The sequence below is a fragment of the Papio anubis genome, chromosome 10 (assembly GCF_008728515.1).
Source record: "Papio anubis isolate 15944 chromosome 10, Panubis1.0, whole genome shotgun sequence".
NCBI classification, from domain to species: domain Eukaryota; kingdom Metazoa; phylum Chordata; class Mammalia; order Primates; family Cercopithecidae; genus Papio; species Papio anubis.
This window is the reverse complement of record NC_044985.1, coordinates 99,927,212-99,946,998: the sequence shown is the minus strand read 5'-3', so window position 1 is coordinate 99,946,998 and position 19,787 is coordinate 99,927,212. Positions and strand designations below refer to the sequence as shown.

At 39.9% G+C, this 19,787-nt stretch overlaps 1 protein-coding gene across 1 annotated transcript in view; it reads right to left on the bottom strand.

The window, feature by feature from the left end:
* XRCC5 (X-ray repair cross complementing 5) overlaps positions 1-19,787 on the bottom strand; it is a 97,726-nt gene that overhangs the window by 55,047 nt on the left and 22,892 nt on the right. Inside the window, exons 10-14 of the mRNA XM_021923965.2 lie at positions 18,389-18,451; positions 13,606-13,743; positions 12,647-12,737; positions 9,559-9,692; positions 2,641-2,834 (exon numbers count right to left, since the gene is read on the bottom strand). Coding sequence (XP_021779657.1) covers positions 2,641-2,834; positions 9,559-9,692; positions 12,647-12,737; positions 13,606-13,743; positions 18,389-18,451 — 620 coding nt within the window. The remainder of the gene's footprint in view (positions 1-2,640; positions 2,835-9,558; positions 9,693-12,646; positions 12,738-13,605; positions 13,744-18,388; positions 18,452-19,787) is intronic.

Below are 19,787 nucleotides of genomic sequence, written 5' to 3'. Positions count from 1 at the left end.
AAGGCATTACCTTTTCTTTTTTTTTTCTCTTTTTAAATTAAGATGGAGTCTCGCTCTACAGCCCAGGTTGGAGTGCAGTGGCGTGATCTCAGCTCACTGCAACCTCTGCCTCCCAGGTTCAAGAGATTCTCCTGCCTCAGCCTCCCAAGTAGCTGGGACTATAGGCGCATGCGTTCATTTTTGTATTTTTAGTAGAGATGGGGATTCTCTACTAAAAATGTTGGCCAGACTGTCTCGAACTCCCGATCTCAGGTCATCTGCCCACCTCAGTATCCCTAGGCATCTAGGCATCTATTATTAGATATGTTTATATATGTAAATACCTCTTTGTTACAAATGCCTACAGTATTCAACATAGTAACACGTTGCACAGGTTTGTACCTTGGGGCAAAAGGCCATACCACATAGCCTAGGTATGTAGTAGACTCCACCATGTGGGCTCATGTAAGTACACACTATGACATTTGCACAACGAAATCACCTAACGACTCGGTTCACAGAATGTATCCCTGTCATTAAGTGAAGGATGACAGTTGCTCAAAGTGCTTTAATATCTGTGATTTCATTGTTATATCATCTCTCGAGATTTTTCTTTAGGTGAAGAAAATCTCATAAAGGTAAAATTATTTCACCAAAATCATATCGAGTGAAAAAACTGGAATGATTCCCAGCTCTTAAGACGATTAAACTTCCCGAACAGACATTTGTCCACTCCTGATCTTAGGCCCTCTCCAGGTACACTGGAAATATGTACCCTGGATCCAGAGATGATGAATATATACAAAGACACTGCAAACTGTTGGCGATTTTTTCTTTCCTTGGAAAAATTATCTCTAGAACTGACTGGAGGTTCATCATCAAAATTGAGGGGTTTTAGAACCTTGTAGAAAGGACTGAATCATTCTTCTTGAATACAGGTGGTATTCAATATTTGCTAAATGAATCATTTCTGCGATTCTTAAAAACTAAGCTTTCTCAGAAGAGAATAGGAGCGTGAGCAAGTGTGTGTGAATAAGATATTTCTCAGGCCCCTGCAAGAGTAACTTAGCTATGCTGCGAACCATTATGGGAGCAAAGAACAAGAAGCTCAGCACACCCAAACTTCCAGAAGAGTGCCTAGCAGGACCAGAGCCAAAGGTGTGATCACAGCAGGGATCAAATGACAGAACAGCATTCTTCTGGGTCTGTGTGGTGTGCTTTTTTATCCAGCTGATTTACATTTTAATCAAAGGGAAGAGGAGAAAATGGCCCACTTCTTTCCCACAGCACCAGAGTAAGATCATGGACTGGAGCTTTAACACACACACAGAGAATAGCCCTGTGATTGCAGTAAGACTAGAGTAAGGTGTCACAGAAAGAAAAGGCTGCAGACTTTTATTGAACTGTTTTAAAATACAAATCCAGAAAGTAGATAAGGATAGCAGAGGGAAAGTGAATTTTTAGGGACAGTCTTCTTGTGTAGAATGATGATAGACTAAACAGAAACGAAAACCTCTCCAGGATGTGTAAGGAATGCATATCATAAAAATCTATCAAGAAACAATCTATCAATCCCCTTGAGAGATGGTCTTACGGGGGGCAGGCGGTATGCGGGGAGGAACCAAGTGCATTATTTTTTTTTCAATTCTGACAAAGCTTGGATGTTAATCTTTAGAAAGTCACAGAATGTGCAAAGCTTTCCATTCAATTTAGACAGTAATTCTCTAAATCAATGATTTATAGAAAACTGTGAAGATTTCCGGAAATTACTCAATACTTCTCCACTGCGGTATTTATAAATAAGAAGCTTTGTCAATAAAGATAGTTGCGGAGAGAAAATCAAAAAAGGGAAAAAAAGTCATGGTTTAAAATCAGATCTCAAAATACAGCCAAAAGAAAGGTATAGATTATTCTGGCTTGAGAAAAAAAAAAGTCACCAATAACTGGTTGACCTAAACTCGGTAAAAATCAATTTTACATACTCAAATAATTCTGGATAAGCAACAACAATTTCTTGTTTTATTTTTGTTTTGTTTTGAATGGAAGCTGACACAGATTGTGAACAGAAGAGGGAAAAAACTTAACAGCCAGTTGTAAGCTTGATTTAAGGGAATATGAAAAGCATTTTGCAAACCTTAAAGTACAAATACCTCCCCAATAGCACAACCAAGTACATCACTGATACACTAACAGAACGGCTAAAGAACTGATAGTTTTTCACTCTCGTTTCCACTTTTCCTCCAAAAAATCTCATTGATATCCCCAACATCTAATCTCCTCCCAACCAAAAAAACCTATGATCTTCAACACAGTCATTCTCAGTACTGTACTTTAAAAAGTCTAAAGTATTTTTAGACTCAGATATTCAGAAACTTATCTGATTATACATTATATATAATTCACCAAAGAATCTGATGTTGATCAAAAAGTCATCAGCCCAGAAGGTAGCTCTAAATCCAAGGTGAACAGCAAGGATAAAATACGATCACAGCAGACAGATATAAGAAATCCGTACTTCAATGTAAGGGCCAAATAGCAAAAGGCTTCTTCCTCCCACCTTTTTAATTCCATAGACCCCTATGTGACACCTCCAGAGCCACTCCAAAATGACCACAAATCTTACATACCCCAATGTTAAATGCAACTATACCGAGTACTTACTTGTCTTGGAAAATGTCCTGAGCAGTCACTTGATCCTTTTTCTTGGCTTCAATCAGAGGAAAAAGGGTCTTTATTTTAGAGAGAGGAATCTGACTTTTCGTTGTCACCTCAGCAGGAGGATTCAGCATGTTCCAAATATGCTGCTGAATTGGGGGTAGAGGCTCCCGGGGATGTAAAGCTCTGTGCAGCAGACACTGTTGGAAAAGGTAAGGATTTTAAAACACAGATGGAGACATATATGGCTTCTTTATATTTTCTGATCAAGGATCCTCCATCTTTAGTGTGGGAGGGCTAAGTGATTCATACCACATGTAAAAAATAACAGAGGATTCACCCAGAACTACCTTTCTTGGCAGGATATTGGTCAATACCTAACCAATTGTAAAAACAGGTCCAAACCTAGCAATAGTATCTTCTGCTCTGGACCTCCTGGAAAGAAGCCTCACCTTATAAATCAAAGCTGTTGCTTTTACTACTTGGGGAATATGCAAGATTCCCTAAAATACCTAATTCCAAGACCTGATAATCTGGGATTGTAACTTTCTTGTTATAATCCTTTTATCTCTCTTAATCATGCTGTGCTTTCTCTCACTTAATCTCAGAGAATGCCATGTGGTGGATGAAACAGGTTGCTACAGGGAAGCTGCCCATGCTCAGTGAGTCCCAGAGAGAAGTCTGCGAAAAGAGATGAGAATACTGAGTTGTCCGCGAGTGCTGAATCTGCACTTTTCTCCACAAGTCCATCCATCTTTCTCCTTCCCCAGTGCTACCATTCTTGCCCGGGCCCCATCACCTCATCCCTGGCCTACCACAGTCACCTTCTAACTGGTCTCCCGGCTTCTCCTTCCACTGTCTGACTGGAGGTGGTACAAGAATGAACTGCTCACTATACCCTAGGATCCTGTGATGCAGCCCTGCTTGCCTCCTTGATCGCATTGCCAGCCACTTGTTCTCCTCACTCACAATCCCAACAGGCTGGGCTCCTCCTGCTTCGCTCGTACACCAAGCTCATCCCACCTTTGGGGCCTGGACCTAATGCTACCCCTGCCTCCTCTGTCTTTCCCTAAACCTCGAAGGAGTTAGCCCCACCCTCATCCCTTTTTGTTTTAAAAATCATTTTGGTCTTTGCTGAGATACTATCTCCAAAGAGAGGACTTCCCTGACACTCTATATGAAGTAGCCCCTCCACCCCATCCTACCACCCTAGTCATTTTCTGTCACTTCCCTTATTTTATATTTTTATAGCCTCCATCATTATCTAAAATTACCAATTTTCTAGTTTACTTGTTTATTATCTAACCTTCCTCCTTACAAGTAGGGCTCTTCTCTTCTTTACTGCTGAATGAATTCTAAGCATCAAAAATACTACCTGGCACATAATAAGCACCTGGCAGATAAGGGCTGAAGGAATAAAGTGCTCTTTTCCAGGGCTCTAGTTGTTGACAGTGGTGTCAAGAAGCAACACCAAGGGGGAGGGGCACCAAGATCAAGGCCAGGGCAGGTTCTCCACTGCCTATATGAGTGAAGTTCTGCACAGCATGCCACCTCATTCAACCACCTATCCTGCCTCAAGTCTACTGGGCCAGGCCTTGGCAGTATGCCAGGCGTTGGCCTGCCCAGAAAAGGCAATGCTCTAAAAGGAGTATAGAAAGGTAAGCAGTAAAATTAGATGTCATTAAAAAACAAAGAAAGAAATGAAACTATCCGTTGATTGACGTTTTCCTTCCTTCGATAAAGATTAATTCCAAAATTAAGGTATAACTATTCCACTTTTAAACAACTTATAAATTTGTAATTCTAAAAAAAACAAACAGAACACCAGGGAGCTGAAGAGCTCCTGTAATTTCAAAATACTATTCCTATCACAAAGTATATGATTTATACTATCCCATGGACTCCTCTCCTACACTGAGGAAAACGTAAGCTGAAAGTTTCTATTCTAAAAAAATAAAAGATGCTTAGGTTTAATAGTGAGTATCATCCAAGAGTCAATGTCCAGTAAGTTTCAAAAACCCTGAGGTAGGAATTAAGTACCAACTTCCTCCAGAAATTCCATGCGCTTCTCCCTGCTCTCTCCCCATTTCAACCACCAACCACAGCTCTTCCTTCTCCATAGTACATATTCATTACTCTCAGAGTTTGATGCTTGCTTTATTCTTTCCTAATTACTTGACTTTCCCTTGAGCATCAATAACATCAGGCCTATTCAATGTAAAGCAAGATAATCCCAAAATTGTTTAAGCAAATCCAAATGATCCCAAACTCTGTGAATCTACCCCCTCCACCTTCTTATTATGCATAATCCTTTATTCATAGTGTTCTCCCTTGGTTCATTAATAACAGCTTAGAAAGTCCTAAAGATGTAAAGCAGTAATCAAACACCCAACATAGCGGACTACCTCTCATAAACTCCTAAAGATTCTATCTGTGATATCCAATTGACATATCTTGGAAAAGGGCTAGAACAACCAATGGACAAGTATCCTACTCAGCCTTCCTACTGAAAAACATTCCAGATTCTCAGCATAAACTCCAGGCAATCTTTTCAGTGTCATCATCCGTAAGTCAATAATAAAGGATCTACAAGAGATGTTCTGAAGTACCAACCTCCCTCTCGTATTTTCTGAAAGGTCACATTTTAGGCAAATTAAGCTAAGCGAGATACTTATAAAACTCATTCAGGTAAAAATTCCCAATGCATTAAAAAAATGGGATTATGAGAAAGTGACATTTCTGAGTGGCTGGGAAGCTGAGATCACAGTTCTTGACCTATTTATTTCTCTTTTAAACAACTGTTACTCGATGTGATTTTTACAATTTGAAAAAGATTAGAGGAAAAACCTACAGACCACAGTAGCTCAGAAGTTACTAATATACTGATTTTAGCAACATTTCATCAATTATTTAAAAGGTGGTTTTAACCGTTATATATTTTTAGCATTTCTTTCCAAAATTAGAATTAATCTCTTGATAACAAATTGATTATTAATCTCTCTCTCCTTCTCCAAACTCATTTACCCTTAGCTGTTGGTATTTCATTCAAAAAGAAAAAAGTAGCCTTCTTGGGTCCCACAACCTCCTACAGATTACTGTGTCCTCTCTTTCTCTCCATCAGGAAGTCTTTCTCATCTAGGCATTGTAACCTGGCTTGTACACCACTACTCAACTGATTCTGTGTCCCCGAAGTCCTCAAACTGGACTACGAATTCCTAAAGACCTTTGCTAAGCTCACCTCTACTCGCCACTGTGCATCTGACTTGGGATTCCTTCCTCTCCGAGTCTTCTCTTCCTGCGCCTTCCACGATGCATTTCTCCTAATTTTCTACCTTCCTGATTTTTGTTGGGGGATGGAGGTAAGAGCATTTGGTTTTGTTTTGTAACAGCCCTTTTTTATATGTCTAATTGTTCACTCATATGTTGGGGTTCTCTACTTAGGTCTCTCGTTCTCACCCAATGTGTTCTCCCAGACGATCTGACTCACTTGTCTTTCTGCCTCAATGAGGAGGACTCTCAAATCTGTGTGTTTAGACCTGACTTGTCTTCTGGGCTCTGCAACCGTTTCTAACTTCTCACTGAGTGACTATACCAGGATATCCAATAGATTTTCTCAAATTTAACTCTTGTGAAAACAAATGAATTATCTTTTCCACCTGCTCATTCTGTATTCCTTATCACATTGAATGGTGACATCATCTTTTCAGTCACCCAAGCTAGGATCCTGTTATCTTCAATTCCTCTTTATTTTCCATCAATCACTGAAGTTCTAGCTATACCTTCTAAATGCCTTAAGAATAGATTCTCGTCTCCACTCTCTCCATCACTGCTTTAACTCTTAAGCCTTCAAGTGGGCCACTGAAAATTGTTTAATAATTACCCACTGCTGTAAAATCCAAATGACTGACTGTGGCATATAAGGTACTCACAACCTACCTACAATTTAACTTCTCTGTCACCTTTTCCATCATTTTCCCATACAGAACTTATACTGCAGCCAAAGGGATCCACATCCTAGCTCTTCATATTTTCAACCTTTTCCACATCATTTATTGTGCATGGCATGCTCTCCTTACAACATGCATCCCCTTCGTTCTTTTAGAACTCTGTCCGAATGCTCATTCCTCAGCAAAGCCTTCCTTAAGTCACCCACTTGCAAAAATCTTTTTCTTCTTATTCTCATGGTGTTTTCCAACCACTGTTTTAACTACTGGTTTTTTATCTCTGTACTTTTCTCACTCTTCTAGAGGGGTCCATAAAAGAAGTAAGCTTGGCTGGGCGCGGTGGCTCACGCCTGTAATCCCAACACTTTGGGAGGCCGAGGTAGACAGATCACGAGGTCAGGAGATCGAGACCATCCTAGCTAATATGGTGAAAACCCGTCTCTACTAAAAAAAAAAAAAAAAATTAGCCAGGCATGGTGGCGGGCGCCTGTAATCCCAGCTACTTGGGAGGCTGAGGCAGGAGAATGGTGTGAACCCGGGAGGCAGAGCTCGCAGTGAGCCAAGATCACGCCACTGCACTCCAGCCTGGGTGACAGAACGAGACTCCGCCTCAAAAAAAAAAAAGAAGTAAGCTTATAGTATCTTTAGCATGTGGTCCATTATTAGTACTCAATAAATAAGTTTTTTTAAGTTTATATGTCCTAGTAAAGATACGTCTTTATACAGATAAGCCATATTAAAAGCTCTCCCCCACAAAACAAACTAATAAAAATCAAAGCTTGTGCTTGCAGCCACTTTGGAATATAAAAATGCCTGCATTTATGGCTTGTATCTGTCTGTTATTCCAAGAAACATTTATTAAAGATAAATACAACCTACCCTAGATAAGTGTGCAAAATAGTATTAATAGAAGTTCTCTTTTTCTCCATAGTGAACCATTTTGGTAAGCTTTGAACTGGTCTGCTCCTACCTTTCCTACAAATGGCGTAAGGCTTTAGGTCTTCAAGTACACTTGCCAAAAAACACCAAAGGATTTTTATATCTGTAATTTATACTTCAGTACACTTAGCATGCTGCAGTATAGATGGTCCCTGGTTTATGATGGTTCAACTTATAATTTTTCTACTTTACAATAGTGTGAAAGCGATACTCATTCAGTAGAACTCAGTAGGACACTTGCAATGCCGGACAGTGATATCAAGCTGCAGCTCCCAAGGGTAGACAACCTCTACAGTGCATTAGGCTGCCAAATGATTGTGCCCAACTGTAGACTAATGTAAGAGTTCTGAGCACATTTAAAATAGGTGAGGCTAAGCTATAACAATCGGTAGGTTAAGTGTAATAAATGCATTTTCAACTTATATTCTCAATTTAGATGGGTTTACAGGCATGTATCCCCATCATAAATTGAGGGGCATGAGTATTCAGAGTCAAGTCTTCACATGTTAAGCCTCACATTTCTGATTTTAGAACAAAAGATTTTTTTCACTACTTAAGAGAATTAAAAGCATCAAAAAACCAGGCAGTTTCTTTCAAGTAGACAATCCCTCAAATCACAAGCCCCAATACGAACTTAAGTTAGTTACAGATGTTTCATGAAGTAAGTCAAAAGGGAGAATCTGTGGTCTCTCCAGTACACGCCTTGTTACCCCCAAGCTGCCGAAGAGGGCCCTCTGCTCCTTTGTGAGCAACAGCTTGCCTAAAAAAGCTGCTTATAATCTTTTTTCAGTTTTGTGAGGCTCAGAGAAGCCTATGTCCTGCTCTCATCAACTGAATCCAGGACTGGAATATTCCTTTCTCCTTCAACCATGGTCTAGCCCTCACCTTCCTCAGCGTAAGTCAGCTCTCTTGTCAACTTCCCCAGTTTACCTTAATCCAATCTCTGCCTTCCAATTCCTTTGGCCTAAGATTCAGAAGTACATTTTTTATATTTTCTGTATTTTAATTATTCTTTACTAATTTCACAGTATAACCTCTTTATCTGACCCCATGCTCCCTTTAATTATGAAATTTTTGAGAAATGTGGCACTAGAACACTTCTTCTCTAACAATGTTATTATAGAGTTCACACAAGCTCTCCTACTATTTTGATATAGAAAACGAAGAAAAGTGTTATTTACATACAATACAGGAGAAAACCCTGAAAAAATATAAAAGAGCCATCGCGGGGGCAATGGCACACACCTTTAGTCCCATCTACTCAGAAGGCTGAGGTGGGAGTTAAAGACCAGCCTAGGAACCTTTTTTTTTTCTTTTTTTTTTAAAGATAGGGTCTCACTCTGTCGCCCAGGCTGGAGTACAGGGGTGTGATCTTGGCTCACTCCAACCTCCGCCTCCCAGGTTCAAGCAATTCTCCCACCTCAACCTCCTGAGTAGCTGGGATTACAGGCGTGTGCTACCATGCCCAGCTAATTTATGCATTTTTTGGTAGAGACAGGGTTTCACCATGTTAGCCAGGCTGGTCTTGAATTCCTGACCTCAAGTGATGCACCTGCCTCAGCTTCCCACAGTGCTGGGATTACAAGAGTGAACCACCGCACAATGGCCAAGAACTTGTCTTTATAAAAATTTTTAAAAATTAGCCGGGCATGGTGGCATGTGCCTGCAATCCCAGCTGTTCAGGAGACTGAGTTGGGAAGAGTGCTTGAGCACAGGAGTTTGAGGCTACAGTGAGCTATGATCACAACACTGCATTCCAGCATGGGTAACCGGCCTTCCTGTATTTTTTTTTTGTTTAAGTAACCTTCTTCCAGAAAAAAGAAAAGAAAGAAAACATTCTAACTTTATTTTTCCTTTTAAGAGCTCAGAATATTTTTACCTTTTGAAGTAAGAGAGGAAGATGTTATTCTTTCATTAAATAGAGCAAATGGGGCCTTTAGAGAATAAAGACATTTATTTAGGACTGGCCAATGATTGTAACTTTGCACTGAGCTCTCTTTCATTTAAAAGAAATAAGACTTGTTCATTCCTCCTCTCTCACCTGAAATAATCTCTGAAATCGAGGATTTGGGATTTTGGTGGTTGGAAACAAGTCTTCAAGGGTGTCTGTCTTCTCATCTTTCTTTGCCAAGCTCATGGAGTCAATCAAAGCATCAACAGCATTCAACTGTGCCTCTTAAAGATAGAGAAGCAGAAAGAAAAATGATTATTTTTTATTATTCTCCATGAAAACAAATGCTTTCTATGTAGAGCTATCCACAGCAATATTGGCAGGTTATACAGTCCTGGCCCTGCCAAAGTATTCTCTAGCTATGCACGCATTTAACTCAAGTCTTGGTTTTCTTATCCATGAAAAGATCGATTTAGAGTGACTGATTGATTAGGTTCCAGTTCTACCATTCAGTGAGCCTTTAACAATGGAGTATCAGATCAAAAGCAAGAGAGTTTGTTTCAGAGGAATACAGCCATATAAAAAACAATCCCTATATGGAGATTGGAACAAAATATTTAGTATTCATTGAGCTAATATTTTAAAAACTAGTAATTAGCTAAAGAAGAAAAACATTAAAAAGAAAAAATCTCTCTGGTAATGAAGCATAAGCATTTTAAGGACTAATATAACTTTTATCAGAGTACAGTACCTTAACAGGAAGACACCACTGGATCAGGGTGAGCTGATTCCTTCACAATCTACCAAGGCACAATAAGCTCTCTCCTCTCTCAATGCCTCCATGAAACTAATCACACCCGAGTACATGTCTTATCCTACTCCATTCAAACTCTCAAGCTCCATGAGAGCAGAAATATGACATCCTCTTTCCTTAGGTCTCTCCTAATACTAATAGAAAATAAGTGCTCCTCAATAAAAATCTACTCAGTCAATAAAAATGGCACAGCCCAAAGCAATATGGATGAAAGGCAACGCTCCCAAAGATAACTTCTGCCTAAACTACCGTGTGTAACTTTCATTTTGCTGATTTATACAGCAGTTCAGCTGCTGAACCTGAGGCACTATTTTTGGAGCATCCACAGTCACCAGGCAAAAGGTGGAAGAGAGTAAGCAGTTTCTAAAAAGTACATTATACTTCTATTCTGCACCTTTTCAAATATCCCTTTCGTACAGCTACAACAAAATAAAAGAGCATACAGTATTTATCATGAGATATTTCTTTTCTACCTGTTTATGGACTTTTCAGGGGAGGTTTCAGGCAATGGCACAGCCAACACCATCTTGAACTTGCTAATTCAAGGCCCTCCCAGCAACAGGTAGGAGGCAGTGCTTGTACATGTGAACATTCAGTGATTTTTTACCTACTACTACAAGGTAGTAGGAGGCCAGATCATCCTGGCATTGCATCCCTACATAGACATCTACTGGGAAATACACGAAATAACTTTAATGGTCCATTTTTCCAACGGAGAAAATGTAAACAAATGCTAACTCACAGAAAATAGATAACAGAAGGTATTTAATGTTTTAGATACTGAGTGATTTATGTCAACAAAATAAACTATTAACAAAGTGGGTTTTTAAAAATATTCTGGGCTGGAAGCGATGGCTCATGCCCATAATTCCAATTCCAGGAGGCTGAGATGTGAGGACTGTTTGAGCCCAGGAGTTTAAGACCAGTCTTGACAACATAGTGAGATTCCCTCTCTACAAACAATTTTAAAAATTAGCCAGGCGTAGTGGCGCGTACCTGTAGTCCCAATTACTTGAGAGGCCGAGGCGGGAGGACTGCTTGAGCCAGAACTGGCTGTGTCCCCACCCAAATCTCAACTTGAATTGTATCTCCCAGAATTCCCACATGTTGTGGGAAAGACCCGGGGGAGGTAAACAAATCAGAGGGGCTGTCTTTCTCGTGCTATTCTGATGATAGTGAATAAGTCTCTAGATTTATTCACTTCAGATCTGATGGGTTTATCAGGGGTTTCTACTTTTGCTTCTTCCTCATTTTCTTTTGCTGCCACCATGTAAAAAGTGCCTTTCGCCTCCTGCCAAGATTCTGAGGCCTCCCCAGCCTCTTTTTCTTCCCAGTATGTCTTTATCAGCAGAGTGAAAACAAATACACAGGGAGTTTGAGCTATGATCATGCCACTGCCCTCCATCCAGGTGACAGAGTGAGACCCTGTATCAAATAAGTAAGTAATTAAATTAAATATTCTACTCATTTAAGTTTTGGAATTATCAAGAAGTAGAGACACAGTAATACTGTAACACAGTGGCAACTTCCATACAATCAGGTCCATGCCTGCCTCCACCGTGATGCAGACAGACTCATTTGTAGAAGGAAGGTAAAGATACAGGCCATAGAGAACCAACTGATTCTTGGCCTGTTGATAGCACACTACTTCCACAGGGTCTAGCCAAAATAACAGAAAGAATTGAGTTCCAAGACCCACCTCACAATTCCCTAATCCTGCACTGATAGAGACAGTATATTTAAATTTATAAACTAAAACATCTACGCATCATTTGTTGTTCTCTTTGGTATGTTTTCTACTTCTGCCCCCTATTATATTTTATTACAATTGTTTTAAATGATAGACTCTCTGAAAGACTGGACCTGTGGCTGTAAGAATCATTCTGTATAGGACCCTGACATTTGCAGCCGGATGCTCAATAAGGGCCTTTCACACCAAGTCTGAAGTAACTCCTAAAAGCCAGAAATAAGTAACAACGAGACTTGGACTATTGGTGCAAACTACAAAAACGGGGCAAAGAGAAAAGTTAATCTTCAGCACTGTCACTTTTCATTTCAAAGCTACATCAGACTTTACACAGAACACTGAAATCACAGGTTTGATACTACTCAGATTCACTTCAGCAGGGGCAAACTCTGCTCACAACTAGAGATGGACATCCATTACCATCAAGTTTTCCCCTAGGTACATGCTCCAAGGCAAAAACTGGACAGTGTTGGATGAGTTTAGGGCCAACCTATCGCTACTAGTGGAAAAACACCAAGTAAACCACCTTCATCATTACTGTGTGTAAGTGTATGATTGGAAATCCAACTAATTGAACCCTGTAAATACCTGGCCCCAACCAATAACTAGCAGACAGGTGATTTCCCAAGAACAGTGTGTGCAGAGTAAATGAGTGATCTAAACGAAAACAAACTCACCAGTGGGAGCATATTTCTTACTGTTTTTCAAGGATGAAAACATGTATTGCCGCAAGTCTTCCATGAAAGGCAGCTGCACATACACTAAACACTAATGAGAAAGAAAGGAGGTAAATGCAGAAATGATCAAAGTAATGAAAAAATATAAAACTAATCCAAAATTCTGTGAAAGTAGCATAACAGAAAGATTTTAAACATCAGACAGCCCAATTCTGGCACATGAAAATTGAAGTGTTTTGATTTCTGCTATTGGCTGTTCACAACTGCAAATAGTATAAAGAATATTAAATATAAGAGAAATGCATAAAAGACAGACTACTAAAGGATTGCTATAAATTGCATGACCAATACAACAAATGAGAAGACTGGGGTGCAGAAGGTTGACCTGGATGTCAAGACATGTGCCTTCTCTTTCCAGTTCTGCCACAGTAAATTCTCTGAGACAGAGGAAACGGTAAGGAATTTAGAACTGTATTTTACACGAGAGCCCTAAATAAACTGTATCACAAGGATCACAACAAAATCACATCCTCAACCTGTATTCATAGTTCTCATTTGTAAAAATGGAGGTAATTTCTCTTTCTATTTGGTTCCAATAAGTCAAGAAGGATGAGAACCAAGAAAAGGCCATAGTGAACCTTTATGGATTAGATTCTTTTAATCTAAAAAGATTTTCATAATACTTAGTAAAGAGATTCTTATAATACTTTATAATTAAAAGATTCTTATATTATTTTTATAATGTATACTTTTTCCTCCAACTGAAAGTGTGGTTCACAAAACACTATCGGCATTTTTTGAGAGACACGGAGAATCGGTGCCCTGCCCCAGAACTACAGAATCAGGATCTGCATTTTAACAAGACCCCCAAGTAATTACCATGAACATTAGCAGCTGAGAAACACTACTTAGACTAAACGAACTGAAGAAAAAAAAAACATTAAGACTTTGGGTTTTACCTCATAGTTATGCTTGATATGAGGAAAAGCCACACCGACTTGAGGATTAGCTCTTTTGTCATAAGCATATCGAACTATGGCCACCATGTCTAAATCATCCAAAGCATGAATCAGGGAGGAAAGTGCAACTGCTGCTGCCTGGTAAGAAAGATGGATGTATTAACACATATTCAACATGTGAGAGTTTTCACAACAGAACTAAATACTTTACGACTGTTATCACTTTCTTTCCATTTTATATTTTTTAGGTGCCCCCTTACTTTAAGGACGAACTGCACACATTTGCTTTTGATTACATTTACAGCAGCTATTCTGGGACTAATCTCATTAACTAAATCCTGTCTTACTGCTCCAACCTTCCTTCTCTAAATTTATCTTTACCCTAAAAATAAACTCATCTCAGCCCTCCTAAACAAAATCTTTTGTCCCTCCCACTCCATAAATTGTATCTTTCCTGTCTTTACCTCTAAATTTCATAAAATAATAGGCATGCTGTTTCCACTGCTTAGTGCATAACTATTCTTCAGTCTAGTCCAGCTACTGCCCCCACTTCCTTACTAAAATTATCCTCTGAAGTCACCCATCACCTCCTAATTGCCAACTCCTTGGTTCCTGATTTTTTTGTTTGACAGTAGCATCTCACCATTCTGCTGTCTCTATACTTTCTCCTTCCTTGGCTTCAGAAACAACATTCTCCCGATTGTTCTCTTTTCCCCAATTTGTAAATTCTACTTTAGGCCTTTCTCTCCTCCTCTCACTCTAAAACTCTACTTGGGGATTATTTCATCCAGTCCCACGAGTTGATGAATCAAAAATCTGTACATTCTTTTTTTTTTTCTGAGACAGAGTTTCACTCTTGCTGCCCAGGCTGGAGTGCAATGGTGCGATCTTGGCTCACCGCAACCTCCGCCTCCCAGGTTCAAGCGATTTTCCTGCCTCAGCCTCTCAAGTAGCTGGGATTACAGGTATCCACCACCACACCTGGCTAATTTTTTATTTTCTGTAGAGACGGGGTTTCTCCATTTTGGTCAGGCTGGTCTCGAACTCCTGACCTCAGGTGATCTGCCTGTCTTGGCCTCCCAAAGTGCTGGGATTACAGGCATGAGCCACCGTGCCAGGCCTGTACATTCATTTTTAAAATTCTCCTAAGATCTAGACTTAGATTGCCTACTAGCTGGTGGATATTTCACACGGCATCCTCAGTTATCTCAAACTGTTCACTATGAACGGTTCACATTCACCACGACAAGACTAAAACCTAAACTTACTATCTTTCCCCCACAATCTCCTCCTGGATTCCCTATTTCCATTAACATCATTGCCCAATCAACCAAACTGGAAACCCCAGTCTTTGATAATGCCACCACACCATTCTCATCTTTCACTTTTTTTTTGAGAGAGAGTCTCACTCTGTCCCCCAGGCTGGAGTGCAGTGGCACTATCTCGGCTCACTGCAGCTTCTGTGTCCCGTGTTCAAGCAACTTTTGTGCCTCAGCCTCCTGAGTAGCTGGAATTACAGGTACGCACCACCATGCCCAGCTAACTCTTTGTATTTTTAGTAAAGATGACGTTTTGCCATGTTGCCCAGACTGATCTCGAACTCCTGACCTTAAGTGATCCACCCACCTCAGCCTCTCAAAGTACTGGGCCTCATCCCTCACCTTTTAAGTGTTCACGAAACTCTACCAATTCTACCTCTACACTATCTTTCAAATCCATCTCTTCCCTCACAGCCTGCTCTCTTTACAGAGCTCATCATGTCACTCCCTTCCAGTGGTTCCTCTATTCTGGCCTTACTGAGCTATCAATGATCGGGGGCAGGTCTCATACTTGGCCTTTGCTCACACCATTTCCTGCTAGCTAGAATGCCCCCTTACTAATCTCTGGCTCTCCAGCTTCTAACCTTTTCTGAAGGCTTAGTAAATTGATACCTTCTCCATTCCAGATTTACCTTAGTCAGCTCTCTCTCTCTCTCTGTAGAACTCCCCAAACACTATGTACTTTTCTCACTATCATGGTTAACCTTATCAAAGTTAAAAAACTACGACCTCTCAGCCATGCTGTTGCAAAAACAAAACAAACGAACAAAAAACCTATGACCCCAAGACCTGGCCATTAGAATCCTGTACAAATTTCATAACAGAATCATTATTTTTTCAGTTCAGTTCAAAGGCTATTTTACTCAGTGCCTGTTCTTTGCCAGGCACTGTCTTGAGCCCTGTGAAAAAACAAAGATGAGTCCCTGACCTCACTTAACTAATACATTCTTTACTAGCAGAAATGAGCTATGTAGGTATGTAGCAAATACGGAACATGTATGTTCTAATAGTTAAGTCCCATAAGAAAGGGCTAGATAAACACAATGAGAATCTGAGGAAGAGATTACTTTCAATTTGTTTGAAGTTTTTTTATTTATATGTCTTTGATAATACCAATTAGGATGTTTAAAAGAAGGAAGGGGCCAGGCATGGTGGCTCACGCCTGTAATCACAACACTTTGGGAGGCCGAGGGGGGCGGATCGCTCGAGGTCAGGAGTTCAAGACCAGCTTGGCCAACATGGTGAAACCCCGTCTCTACTAAAAATACAAAAAGTAGCCGGGCGTGGTGGCGGGTGTCTGTAATCCCAACTACCTGGGAGGCTGAGACAGGAGAATCACTTGAACTCGGGAGGCAGAGGTTACAGTGAGCAGAGATCACACCACTGCACTCCAGCCTGGACTATAAAGAGCCAAACTCCGTACCAGAAAAAAAAAAGGAAGGATGGGGCTGTGAATGACTGCTACATTGTAAGACAGTACTACACCTGTGTATAACTCAACTAAAGCTCCATTTCCTTCCTTTCTTTTCCCCCCTTGTTTTCTACACACAGTGCAAATCAGCACATAAAAGTATAGATTCTCAACACAAAAAATTATATGCTAATGACCAGAGAAAACTATAAGAGGGAATTATCCAAAGAATCAGAGTATTTGAGCTAAAAAACAACAGTATTGATCTAGTTTAACAACCCACATGTACATCTGACTGGGGGTGATAAATACCTTTCTTGTAAACTTATAGAAATGGGGATCTGACCATCTTACAAGAAAACAATCCAGTGAGGACAGTGATTCTTGTTGACAAAATAATTCTTCATCTTCAACAAAAACCATTACCTGCTGTTTCCAGTTCACCCCTCTAATATGAAGCAGAGTTTAATTTCTATTCTACAGGATAATTCTCCAAATGCATGAAGAGTGCTATTATGTCTGTCATCCCTCCTACACTTGCCTACCTACACAAGTCTCCTCCAGGCATTTTTTTTTTTTTTAACTGGAAGTCCTCATATGACATTGTTTCCTTACTCCCTTGCTTATCTCATAAGCTCCAATTAGATATTCTCATTTTTTGACTACATCAAAAACTGACACTAGAAAGTATCCCTTTGCCATTAGGAGATAAATTTTTTTTTCTTGAGTTACCTCAAAGTGATCCTATGATATACAGAAATTAGTGTTTGTATAAGGCCAGATTCGAATTATGCAATCCACAAGGCTGCCCTTAGCTAGCAAGTCTACATAATTACCCAACATGTGTGTCTCAACACAGCTTCGTGATTCCTCACTGCATACCTAGCAAGTCTCATGAAGTGATCAGAATGTTCTTTGTGTAACGAGACAGTAAGTGGAAGTTAAAACTTCAGCAGAAGCCAGGAATGGTGGCGCACACCTATAGTCCCAGCTATCTGGGAAACAGAGGCAGGAGAATCGCTTGAGCCCAGGGGGTTCCAGGCCAGCCTGGGAAATACAGTGAGACCTTGTCTCTTAAAAAAACAAAACAAAATAAAACTTCAGCTAAGTTGTGGTTTGACAGTATATACCAGACTTCCATGATTCCCAACAGGATTTGACTCAAGAGAAATCCATGAACTAGGATTTTCAAACTTGAAGATCCCTGTATGCTAATATTCTGCTCTAATAATTCATTCAGAACAGTGTAGAAGCCAAACATTTTCTTCCCTTAACTGTTCTGAGATAATAATGGCATAGTCATTCACTACATCAGCAACCAACTACCTTCCAGAAGTGAGGAGAAAAAGAGAACTATACTAGTTATACCACCATCCTACCCCCACCTCATACAAAAAATATTCTTCTACATCCAGTTTATTAATTGCAAATGTAAATACTTCAAGATCTTGGAAACCTGCTTAAGCTGCCTTAAACAGATAGTAGACTGCAAACTTCCAGTTAAAATCAACATCTCCAACAAAGTTAGTTCTAACTTGGAGATCAAATAGAAAATATTTACAGAAAGAGCAGATATGAGTGCAGAATGCAGCAGTCATGGGCTGTTAGCGAGAGCAAAACCAGCCTAAAAACAAAGTATCTTGGGGAGGCAGGAAAAGAGCGCTGAGAGAGGAATAGAGAAAAGACACATTTCCTCAATGACGAAAGCAGTCTAGTGAGTCACTGAAGTGCACATCCAGGATGCTTATGACAACACAAAATGTCAACCTGACCCCAACCCTCCTTAACAATTGACTATGAAATTCCCATACTTAAATGCAGTTGTTCAAAATGTTTTTAATACTTCCTTGGTCTCCATGTCCTCGGGTCTTGTGCCCATGCTAACACAAATTCATTTACCATATCTCCATTTTCAGTTAAAGATTAGTGGATTTTCCCACTCCTATTGCAATAATTCATGTCATTTTAAACTATAAAAGCGCCAAACAACTCGTTTTCACAGACTTACAATTCAATTCTGTAGCACTACCTCAAAGACATGCTGCCAACTCACCTCATCATCTCTTGCTGCAAAGACCTTTAGAACTTGATTTCCCATGAAGAATCTTCTCTGAACCTACGAGAGAGGAAAAGAATTGGTTTTGATCCAAAATAAGTAACATGTATAACCATAATGCCACACATTGCTAAGAAATTCCATTCAAAATCCTCTTACTGAAAAACATTGATACTAATAACATCTTAATACCTGAATTTTAATTCAATTCAACACAACAAATATCTGAGCATCTAGCATACGTCCAACATTGAGTACTATAAACACAACAGTGAACAGAATATAATCTTGCCCTTGAGGAGCTTCAATAGATAAATATGAAATTAACTGCAGTACAGTATTACAGCCCAGGTTACACGGTGCTGTAAGAGCACATGAGGAGGGCAATAAGTCTGGTCATGAGGGATTAGGGAAGGTTTCTGCAAATGGTGACACCTAAGTCGAGATTTAAAAGGACAAAGAGGAACTAAGAGAAAAGTCTGGGCACAAGCGTTCCAGAGAAAACAGTAAGAATCAAAGTCTGGAGTGCTGTAAAAGCATGATACATTTGGAGAATAGCTCTTGGAGTAGTACAGTGCCACTGTGTGAGGGGAAAGGTGAAAAATTAGATTAGTGAGATTAGCAAAGATCAGACGATGAAGTCTAAGAACAAAGCTAAGTGGTTTGCATTTCCTCCTAAGAGTAGCAACGAGGCACTGATGAACAGTAGAGGCCTGAATGAAGAATTAGAGGGGAAGGGCTGAAAGAGAAATTAAATCGAAAATGAGTACTGCATGTCTCTCCCCCCACCCGCTTAAATTCAATTAACTTATCTAGCACAGTATCAAGAGGGGTCAAGACAGCTCTACTAATATCAGATTAAAAAACGAGTATTGAAGAGTTCTGAAAATCATAACCACCTGCACTTATCTATCAAGATGAACTTTGTCTCATCTATGAAATCTGGAGCCTGGGGTTTATTTTTAAGAACATGCCATGTGCTGTATTGGGCAATGTTTCTCATGTATTTGTTATGCCCTCTCACCTCTAGAGTTGAGACATTATGAGCACTTTCACCATAATACCAGCTCAAGAAGACTGAGTCTCAAAGGGATGAGGATTAGGCCCATATAATTCAAATACCCCTCATCTCCACTTCCATTCCCCATTCAAAAACCATCCTATATTTTTAGTTTACTATGCTCATATAGATTTACTTAATGGCTCTGAACCTCAATTTCCTAATGTATAAAATACATACCATGGCAACATTAACCCCCAGACTACATTTCAGAAAGATTAAAAGTGAAATAAGGCCAGGCACAGTGGCTCACGCCTATAATCCCAGCACTTTGGGAGGTTGAGTTGGGCGGATCACCTGAGGTCAGGAGTTCGAGACTAGCCTGATCAACATGAA